This window comes from Camelus ferus, chromosome 5 (genome assembly GCF_009834535.1).
Source record: "Camelus ferus isolate YT-003-E chromosome 5, BCGSAC_Cfer_1.0, whole genome shotgun sequence".
NCBI lineage: Eukaryota > Metazoa > Chordata > Mammalia > Artiodactyla > Camelidae > Camelus > Camelus ferus.
This window is the reverse complement of record NC_045700.1, coordinates 92,396,381-92,407,225: the sequence shown is the minus strand read 5'-3', so window position 1 is coordinate 92,407,225 and position 10,845 is coordinate 92,396,381. Positions and strand designations below refer to the sequence as shown.

At 52.5% G+C, this 10,845-nt stretch overlaps 2 protein-coding genes across 2 annotated transcripts; one reads left to right on the top strand and one right to left on the bottom strand.

The window, feature by feature from the left end:
• Positions 1–1,050: 1,050 nt before the first annotated feature.
• Positions 1,051–1,970, bottom strand: LOC116663533 (dapper homolog 3-like). The gene is made up of 2 exons (XM_032479182.1): positions 1,322–1,970; positions 1,051–1,208 (listed from the first exon to the last, which is right to left on the bottom strand). The coding sequence occupies exons 1-2, from the start codon at positions 1,968–1,970 to the stop codon at positions 1,051–1,053; spliced, it is 807 nt and encodes a 268-aa protein (XP_032335073.1).
• On the top strand, positions 1,690–5,470 carry ARL4C (ADP ribosylation factor like GTPase 4C). The gene has a single exon (XM_006191124.3). The coding sequence runs from the start codon at positions 1,969–1,971 to the stop codon at positions 2,545–2,547; it is 579 nt and encodes a 192-aa protein (XP_006191186.1). The 5' UTR covers positions 1,690–1,968; the 3' UTR covers positions 2,548–5,470.
• Positions 5,471–10,845: the final 5,375 nt, after the last annotated feature.

Genomic DNA, 10,845 nt, shown 5'->3' with positions numbered 1-10,845 from the left:
AACTAGTCTGGAGGGCGGATGGCAACAAAGCTTGCTGTCACCAGGGGAGTTTCAAAGAAGGCATGGCTTCTCCTACTGTGTGCACGGGATCTTCTCACATGGTTTAGTCCCAACAAAGTCACCTATTTCATCACAGCTTGGGAACGGAAGGTGGTAAAGGAAAGTATTTCTATGAAATTCTGGGTTTTGTTCATAAATGATTATCATTTTCATTTCCACCCCTATTTCCATCTTTCTGCCTCATAAGCTGGAGCTGGGAAGAAGCCACCGTCCATTCCGCCTTTGCTGCCTTTGCTGAGAGCAGCTCAGCGCCAGGTCTGTGTGAATCCCTAAGGCACCCCCAGTTTCCTCCTCATCCAGAGAGGGTGAGCCTTTGTTATGCATTTAAAAACCAGAATAAGACCACTAAACCCTAGTGAGGGGAGATGGAAACCTGGCACCCGGCGTCTGTGTTTGTTACCTGTAGTGCCACGGACCCCAAGCTACATTTTGTTTCAGCCCGTAGTGCGTCTGGAGAGCCAGGCGCAGGAGGAGTGGTGTGCCTGTGGGCAGGAGGTTCCCAGTTCTCAAAGTAGGGTGGTAGAGGGTGCCCTGCTGAGATGTTGACACTGGACCTGTGATGTCAGCAGAGCCGGTGGAAATAAGGCACCAGAGAGGCTGTCCGGGGCTAGTGAGCTGTAAGAGTTATCTGGGGCCGACAGGTCTCCTTGTGCCCCCATGGCAGACTGGGAGGGACCCACCGCTGGCACCAGGAAGAGAAAGCTAGGCCTCCAGGGAGCCCTGGGCACAGGCCTGGGCCCCCAGCGCGCCGGTGGCCCGGTGGAACCCCCTGGAGATCTGGCAGGGAAGCGAGCCAGGGCATCAGGGAGGGCCAGGGTCCGGGATACCGCAAAGGGCAGGAGAGTGAAAGCGCGCCGGGCCGGCGCACCTCGGCCAGCGCCCTCCTTTCCCTCTCCTGGGGGTCGGGGGACCTGACCCACCGCCCTCACTCCCCAGCGGGGCACTCTCACCCCCACCCCGACGCTCCCCAGCCCCTCCCGCAGAGCTGCCCTAGCCCGCCTCGCCCTGGACTCCGGACCGCGCCGAAGCCCGCAGGGCCGGGACTCCCGAACCCTCTCCCCGAGGCCGGCTGCGCCGCCCAGGGCTGTAGTCCGCGCCGGCACTCTGCCGCCCTGGGCTCGGGGGCGGGGAGTTCCGGGAGCCGGGAGCTATTTTTACAGGATGCGTCAGTGGGCCCGGGAGGAAGAGCCGGCTCGGGGCCCATTGTCTGGGCGCGGCGCGGGAGGGGACGCCGAGAGCGATTTTGAAAGCTCCTAAGGGCGCGAAATCAGCCGCGCAGCGGGGAGGTCCACGCCCGACCTCGGCCGCGGGGGAGGCGGGGCCCGCGAGGGGGCGGGGCCCGCGAGGGGGCGGAGCCGGGCGCCCTCCCGCCGCTGCAGGCTGGCGGCGGCGGCGCGGGGACTGCGGGGACAGCGAGGCGGCCGCGCCGGCAGCGACGCCCGGGGAAAGCCCGCGCCCCGCCTGCGCCTCCGAGGCGCGCCCCGGCAGCGGGAGCGGCCTCGCGGCGCCGCCCAGGCAGAGGCGAGCGCTCGGCGTGGGGAGAGTCGGCCGCCTTGAGGAGCCCGGGCAGCGGCCGGAGCGCGGGGGCGCGGCCCGAGGAAGCCGCAGAGCGAGCCCGGGTCCGGGGCGGGCGCCGGGCGCGAGCATCCCGCGCCGCGGCCGCGGAGGCGGCTTCGCAGGAGACAAAAGCCCGCCGAGAGACGCGATGCCCGGCCGGCGCGGGCGCGGGGACCGCGGCGTCTGAGCGCGCCCAGCCGTGCGCCCCGGGGACGCTCAGGCCGGGCCGGTGCCCGCGGCGGAGGGCGGCAGGCGGGGCCCAGGTGCGCCCGGCCGCGTCGGGCCCGTAACTGCTCGGGGGGCGGCGCCCTCCCGCCGCAGCCGCAGTGGCCGGCGCCGCAGCGAGGAGCCATGGGCAACATCTCCTCCAACATCTCGGCCTTCCAGTCCCTGCACATCGTCATGCTGGGCTTGGACTCGGCCGGCAAGACCACGGTGCTCTACCGGCTCAAGTTCAACGAATTCGTGAACACGGTGCCCACCATCGGCTTCAACACGGAGAAGATCAAGCTGAGCAACGGCACAGCCAAGGGCATCAGCTGCCACTTCTGGGACGTGGGCGGCCAGGAGAAGCTGCGGCCGCTGTGGAAGTCCTACAGCCGCTGCACGGACGGCATCATCTACGTGGTGGACTCGGTGGACGTGGACCGGCTGGAGGAGGCCAAGACGGAGCTGCACAAGGTGACTAAATTCGCCGAGAACCAGGGCACGCCGCTGCTGGTCATCGCCAACAAGCAGGATCTGCCCAAGTCTCTGCCAGTGGCCGAGATCGAGAAGCAGCTGGCGCTGCACGAGCTCATCCCGGCCACCACCTACCACGTCCAGCCGGCGTGCGCCATCATCGGCGAAGGCCTCACCGAGGGCATGGACAAGCTCTATGAGATGATCCTGAAACGCAGGAAGTCCCTCAAGCAGAAGAAGAAGCGGTAATGCGCCGGGCAGCGTTCTGGAGCGAGGGGGGAGCGAGCGAGCGAGTCGGGAATGAATGAATGAAAGGCTGGATGGATGAGCGAGAACCCGCGCCCGCGAACAAAGACAGCGAACCAAAGCGATGCTTCGAATTTTTAAAGCGGAATCTGCAGCCAAATGCAGGACTAGTGACTCAGCCTGGGTATGTAGGCAGACTTGCCACCCCGCGCTCGACCTGCCCCCACCCCAAGCTCAGGGGACCTTTTGTCTGAACGCGCCAGAGCTACTAATGGGATGGGGGGCCCGCTGGGGAGTGGACGTGCAGGTCCTGCCGTCAGCCATCCCCGCCCAGGTGGAAGGCTCAGATGTCAGAGACAAAAGCGATTTCTTCCTCCTCCAGCAGGGCCAGAAGTTCAGGCTACCCCGCCCTCACTCGGGATCGCACCTGTGAGTTACCTGAGGTATGCAGTTCCCAGATCCCCGGGAGTCCCCATCTGGGGGCATGATGACAATGGGAGGTGCTGGGGGAACAGCCTCCCCTTGCATTCATGGGCTGTGAAAGCTGGATGATTTTATGTCACAGGGCAGGCCCCTGTGAAAATTCATTTGTCCTGCTCTGGGCCCAAATGAGCTGGTGGTTTGGGCCATAAGAGGGCTGCCTGGAACAATACAGCTGGCAGGCAGCCTGAAGGCACGGGGCACTGCGCTGGCCTCAGCGGCGGGGGAATGGCCTCGAAGATGCCCCTTTCCTGGTGCTTTGTGGTAGCAACGGAAGACCAGTTTTGTGGAGAACTGCTTTTCAGCCTGGAATCAGACATCTTCCAGATGGTTTGGACCCTGTCCATGTGTAGGTCATTATCATACAAAGAGACCAATAAAAATTAAAAAAAAAAAACTGTTGGAGGTGGTGGCCAATGATGCATTTACTGTTTGCAGGATAGGTAAAGGTGTTTAAAGGGTAAGGCTCTTGACGTCATTGCTGGATGGGGTGTGAGTGTGTAGATGCGGGGACCTCCCTCTGCTGCCTAATCGGCATACATTCCTAGACCCATATGTGTGGAGTCTTGAATTCTCTTAGCCAGCCTTACTGAGTGGTCTGTGGCAGCACACCAGCGGCAGATGTGTGCTGAATTACAAGCTGGTTTTTGCACGGGATGTCTCTTGCAAGACCGCTTGATGATGGGTTTTGCTTTTCAGACATGTTTTCTTTCTTTCTTTTTTTAATCTGCTACGAATGAATACTCACCTTAGAAATACCTGATTTAGGAAAAAAGACTTGGCTCTGCCCTCTTAGATCCCTTTACACTGCAAGTGGCGACATGTCAAATTTCTAATTTGGTTCATGGTGGCCTATCTGCTTTAAGTATTCTCATGACAGACGTCTCATTGGAGTATTTGATGTCACGCACCAAAAAAAAAAAAAAGCCCACCTTGTTGCAAAAGCCGACCTCATTGCATGGATTTAAAGGCGAGGGAAAAGCACAAGGAGGTCCTTCCTGATTCATTCTTACGGGAACTGGCCGGAGAGCAAATGCGGACACAGTGAGTGCCTGAGATAAAGAGCGTGTGACGTAATGGTCACCTGTTCTCAGGCTCCTCACAGTTTACTTGAAAGAGGCTTTGGAAATAAGATAAAGCGAAAGAAGAAGAAATACCTATTTTTAATAATGTAATTTAAAAAATCCTTTATAATCAGGACTGAGTCTTGGTTTGCAGAAGCTGTCATTTACCCCGAAACACAGTATCAAAAGGGAAGTTTAAACTTACTGTTTGATTTTTATTTCTTCTTTGAAGCCATGTTTACAGATAGAATAAGTTTCCTCTCCCCCTCCCACCACCGTTTTAAATTTTTTTGTGAAGGAGGCCTTTAGAAAATGGACATGATCATATGTGAGTATGTGGGTTAGTCAAATTATAAATCCATGCCTATGGTCCGTTGCACTCAGAAAGTTAAGTTAAGAACCAGAGGTAGACGTCCTGGCTTCCTGCTTGAAACCCAATTCTATGAAATATTTGAAAAGGAGAAACCTAGCAGCCCAGCTTCCTTCTCTCTTTTGTTGATGTGTTTGGTACCCCTCCGATGCTGGTCTTTTTGTAGAAACTCAGTAGAGAAACAATAGCTAAGCAGCGTTGACAAGCCTGCAAGATTTCAGTTTACGTACCGACAGCATAGTCACTGGTTTCTGAATGGGCTGGCCCCATCATCTGAAGATTCTGTATAGAATTATTAAAAAAAAAATCCATCTTTCTTTATTTTCTTCACATGCAACAATTTCTTAAGCACTTTGACATTTTGGTAGTTCCACACTCTTGAGAGAATAATATATTTATTTTGTGACATTGCAGATGCCAAATACTGTAACTTTCTCGTGTTACCCAGACTTAGGTTCAAGATCACTGTTCACATCCCGTCTTGCTTTACAGGTGATGCGAAATGAGTTTGTTTTTTGCATTCTCAATACTTAAGGGTGCAGTCAGCTGTCAGTAATTGTGCAGTAAAGCCCTGTGGTGTATCAACCAATAGTTAAAGAGTCTCGGTTGATTCCTGTAGTGTTTGACTAATAATAGCCCATGTTGTCTCGGACCACGCCAAGGAAGCACAGATCGAACCACCTTGGAGTGGTCACCCGGGGAGGGGTCCGACCTCACTGTCAGTGATTTATTATGCCTCCTGCACTTGGGAGAATGAATGGGTTCCCCGCAGGGGAAGCTGGCCTCCCCCACGAGCTTTTGAAATGCTCCCGAATAGATACAGGGAGGCCAGTTTTGTTTCAGAACAGTTCTCTTCGCAGATTCTCTGTCTTGGTGTTGGGACTATGTCTTCTGGTTTGTTTGCGTTTCTACTGCTGTAATTCTGTCCTGATCATCCTCCTCTTCTGTTCCCGTTCCCTTTTATATGCATATACGATGCTGTGAACAGAAATAAATTATTTATACAATCAAACGTTTGGGGAAATGGTCTGTGGGTGGTTTTTCAAGTTGCCGCTGTTTGTTTCTAGGCCTCTCCTGCTGCATGGAGGGACGGAGGGCGTTTTGCTCTCCTGACGGGGTCCGGGGCTGGATTAGCCATCTCTGCTTTTTTGGTTTAAGGGTCTAGCTCTGCCCTGCGTGGAGGATTTAGAGGCTCGGATACAGGAGTCTGTGTGTCTCCACTTGGACCTGTCCCCGCCCTGTCAGTGGTCCTCACAAATCCTTTAGGAAAATGACCTCAATGGCCAGTTGGTCCCCAGCCTCTCAGTTATTAAAAAAACGTCATGATTGGTAATCGCTTCAGATACATTATCTGATTATGTAAAACTGAAAATATCCACATGCTATTGTGACAACATAGAAGTCACCACACTGCTCAGCACCTTGGTTGCTCTCTGCTCGGATGTGGGCTGAGTCCGTCACTCTTGAACCCACAAGAAGGGCTCCAAGACTTGAATCCTCTTAAACAGTAGGTGTGGTGAGACCCTCAGGCTCTGTACACACCAGTGGGAAAAGGTCCACTTTCTAAAGAGAAAAATGATTGGGCCAGAATCAGTAGACCCTCTGACAGGTTCAAAGCATATCTCACAGAGGTCCTTGGAGGATATTAGCCACAAAAGATCCTGTTGCAAATTCTGACTCAAGGCCCCATATTTTGCCAAAGTGCCTTAGCCTCTGTGCCTCAGTTTCCCCATCTGTAAAATGGGCTCATCATGGTGGGTGGGAGGAATAAACACCATAGCGCATCGCACAAGTGCCTGAGCAAGGCTTGACTTGACCATTACACTGCAACAGGAGCTAAAGTTTCAGAGCCAAATTGCATCAAAGGGGCCCAGATGCCTTTTCTAAACACAGAAACCTGAAAAACGCTTCCAGGAGTAAAACTATTAGCAATCAAAAGAAGCAAAAATTGACCTGCTCCCTTTTTTTGGTGCAACCTTCATTTAACATTGAAGGAATGAATTCCCAAGGAGCCAGGTGATACTTGATACCTGCGTGACATTGTTCATTTTATGTTTTCCAGGAAAGGAACCACGAATCCTCTGACCTCTAACAGCTGCAGAGGCTAATTTTAGTCCAATGCAACTGTCTTCTTTTCCCCCCCAAGTTTTGATTCTTCACTTGTCAGATGGTAGGCATCTCATGTTACTTCTTTTGTGCATTAACTTTACCTCTGTCTCCAGTCTGTGCCCTTCGGACAATTCTGTACCAACATTGTAGGCTGTTTTGATGTCATTTGTGTGGCAGTAAGGAAGGCTAAATTATGTGCAAAAAGCAGAAGATAAAAGGCCTGAAATAATAAAAAAAAAAAAATCAAGAACACCCCAGAATTTGATTCCCTTTGATTTCCCAGCTCTCGGCCTGTCCAGCTTACCTTTCCCCTTCCTCCTCCCTGTCTGTGTGCCCATCTGATGCCCACAGTTTGGCCTTGACCTGCCAGGAGGCAAACTCACTATCTCAGCTGATAGGAAAGCATCTCTATTCTCCCCTCAAATTTGTGCCTCATCCAGGCTCACTCCTCCTAAAAACAGCCTTCTCCTTCGAGTTTTCCCTGGCTCGACTGAACCCTTTTTAAAATAGAATTTGCACAAGACACTGGAGCACTTCATGCATTGGTTTTGCAGAATTCTGAACTTGCCATGGGGGTTGCTCCTGTCGCTGAAAAGAAACTGCCAGATTAGAGGTGAGAATGGCAGAGCTCTGTGGTTGAACCGCACCTAAGTTTTCAGAACGTGCAGTGGGCTTTTCTTTGAATGGTCTGACCTTCCGGCTGTGGGCGTTAACTTCTCCTAAAGCCAGTCTCCCTGTGAGTGAACGGTGCCAGCACAGCGCGGAAGAGATAACCAAAGCAAATCGTGGTTGAAGTCGTACCTGTAGCACGGATTTGAGAAACTGAGCATCTCTTCTTTCGCATTTACTAATTAAAATTGCTCTCACATGGTCATGTTGAGCACAGCTCTGTTTCTATTCCTGCTAGTCCTGGTACGAGCGATGGCGAACCTCTGAATCTGCGCTGGGCGCCATCACCGGGCTCCGTGTTTGGTCTGCTTGATCTTTTTTCCTCGCAAGAGCCCCAGGAGAACAATTCATCAAATAAATTAATCAATCAACTGTATCTGCACTTGTCCATGAGGAAGATGAGGTGAGAGAAGATGGGATCCCCTCCTCTGAGGTCAGGGGCTGTTTAGGGTGAAGCGCAGGCCGAAGCCCCGCCCCCTCAGGTGCGTGAGACCCGGAGGCTGAGCTCCTCCCCCGCCCCCACTGCTGCTCACAGAGCCGGCGGGGGAAGGGAGCTGGGACCCCGGAACCAGGGAGAAAAGGGTGGAGGCTGGTGTCACCGGCCCGCAGCCCCAGCCGCCTGCACCATCCTGACCAGGAGGCCACCTTTTTCCATTCCCTACCTGAGAACTCAGGCACTGAGAGCCTCGGCCCCAAGCTCAGTGCCTCGCCTTCCCTTCTTAGAGAACACAGCCCAGTATCAAGGAAAACACCATCCTGTACCAAGTTCCATCCTTGAAGAATTTTCTTTCTGGTTTTCCATTCAAGAAACTGCGTTGGGGTCAGTGGCTCCCTGCTCTATGCAGGGGCTCCGACAGACCTCGGGACAGACACTGGGGCGCGGAGGGGGGTGTCAGTGTTCCCACACTGGGATCTGAGTCCTCTCACCTCTTCCACCTAAATCCCTTAACTACACCATGCGGCTGAGAATTCCTGCCCTGCCCTTCCCTCCGGGTGATTCTAAAGATAAAATGAGCTCATGCAAAGGACTGGCCAACCTGCAAGGCAAGTCCAGACACTTGTAACGGTTGCTTGTCGAGCCCGGACAGGCCCCCTTCCCTCCGCACGGCCGCCCTGGCTCTCAGGGCTGTTCTGTTGTGGATAAGCCCACGGCACCGGCTCCCTCTTCATCTTCCCTGATAAGAAAACGTCCACTTCACAGAGCCAAACAAAGGAGACTTCGAGGAGGAAATCATCTGTCCCTGGGAGATTCTGGACACAGAGCCGCTAGTGGAAGGTTCCACGAAGTGACTCTTAGGGAGACTGAGCCTCCTTACGCCTGTCGTTGGCAGCAAATCTCATTCTTCTGGTGGCTAATCCCCATTATTGACATTTCCTGAAATGCTAACTCCCTGTGCAATGAATTTCAGCACCCAGGTCTCATAAAAGCTAAAATAATTTCAGTGCCTAATTTAAAGGTCATCAAGGTAAGAAGTGACCATTTCAATAGCATGTTTCATAAATGTATGTTTGGACCCATTATTACAGAGGTGACGTTTTGCATTGCTATATAGTTTGAAGTGTGCTGGGAAGCCACATTCATCATGTGAAAAACTCTGTTAAAAACAGTATCACAAACAAAACTACGACATCCACTGTACTGGGGACACTTCACTCTTGGATGCCAGAAAGACTTACACTGCGTTCTTGTCCTCGGAGTGCTGATATTACAGCCGGTGAGTCAGGGCTGAAATATCAGGTGAGGTGTTGACTCTGATGTGAACCATCCTTCAGCTGTATTACCAAAGAGAAATCATTAATCCAACCATGGCCACTCTGACCATGCCACACCAGCCTTGGAGCAAAACTAGGAATAAGAATCTATGACTGTCAGGGTGCACGTAATTTGGGGACCTCCGGTCCTCCATCAGTATCCTTCTCCAGCTCTTTCTGAATTGCCCTGGGGGTGCTCACTGTGTTAACGCCCACCCCCTCCTCCACTTTCTCCTCTTGTGGAGGTGTCTGTTTCATAGACCTTCTGGAAGCTAGGATCAGCATGGCGGCCAGAATGGCTGGCCCGCAAGACTGTTGACCCTACTTGTGTTGTTCCGTTCTCAGAGTCCAACAGACATTTCAGTGCAGGCTTCCTTAGTTCTCCTCCCATGTGTAAGGGACTCAGAGGTTCGAGAGCCTGGTGATGATCTGAGTGGCTGGTCCTGGGCCATCTCAGAAGCCTCTTATCATGAAGCTTTGTCCTTGAGCTTCTCTTGGGTGTCTCAGCCCTCTGGTCCCCTCCATGGGGTTCTTCCCAAGAGATACCTCAACTGACTAGAAATCTGGGGACAAATGCGAATCCTAGTGTGGACCCCCAGGAACCTAAAAGCGGATATGTGATCTGCCTTGGAATCAGCTTACTCCCATAGTATTAGGAATTTCCTGCAGAGGTATTAAAAAAGACCACTTCCTCCTGAAATTCACTCTAAGCCATATTTCTGCCCTTCTTGCATTTGTTTAAAAAGTTGGGATGATGAGATCAGGGGTTGAAGATTCTAATTTAAGATGAAGGCTTCTGAAGCAGACACCGTGGGTAACCCACACACATCCATGCATCTGTCCTCTTTCTTGCTGGCAGAGCCTCAATTTTACTCGGGGACACCCTCTGCCTCATGGCTATGTGCTCAGGGAGAGTGACCCTAAAGGCAGTTTAAAGGGAGATTGGTCTGAACTGTGGATTCAGAATGCATAAATCCTTCTGGCCACTTAGCTTAGGAAGGATCGTGTGCTACAGTTCTGATGGATGAGACTGGAGGGAAAGTCTTCTTGGAGAGGAATAAGTGGATGGGCTTTGGAAATTTCCCCTCATGTTTTAAAATTAGACACAGACACCATATAGCTCTCCTTTGCTGCCTCTGAATGTCAGGGAATCAAGATGTGCTGCCTGGAGTGGCTGCAACCATCTTGACACCACGAGGAGAGCCAACCCACACACTGAAGATGGCCGAAGTGAAATATGGAAGGAACCTGGGTATTTGGTGATGTCACTGAACTGCTGAAATAACTGACCCTAGGCCTGCCCAACTTCAGGATTTGTGGTTACGTAAGAAAACAAGTCATCCTTTACTTGGGATTTCAGCGACCTGTAGTTACAAATCCTTAACTGATAAGATCCATCAGATAGCATCACCAGCCCTTGATGGTACAGAACATCTAGAGCTCCCCCCACCCCACCCCGAGCTGCTGTGTGAGAGAAACTGCTCCATTACCTCTGTGCCAACAGATCACAAGCAGATTGCAACCTGCCTGGATCGGCCCAGGCTGGAGACATGGAAGGACAGCCAGCTCAGCTCAGCTCCTGCTTTCACAAATACCGCCAGGGAGCCAGGGACATTCTAGCAGGGAGAGCACACCCTGAATGTAATTCAGAGCAAGCAGCAGAGACTATCATGCAGTGTTAAGCCCTGTACCCATACTCATTCTGGCAAAAAAGTGATTAACATAATATGAATTGCTACCATTCATGGAGTGTTTGTTCTATGTTAGACAATGAGTTAAGCACATTACAGAGTCATTTCCTTCCATCCTCTCTGAGAGCCTATGGGGTAGATCTGTGCACTTGCCTGCACTACTCCC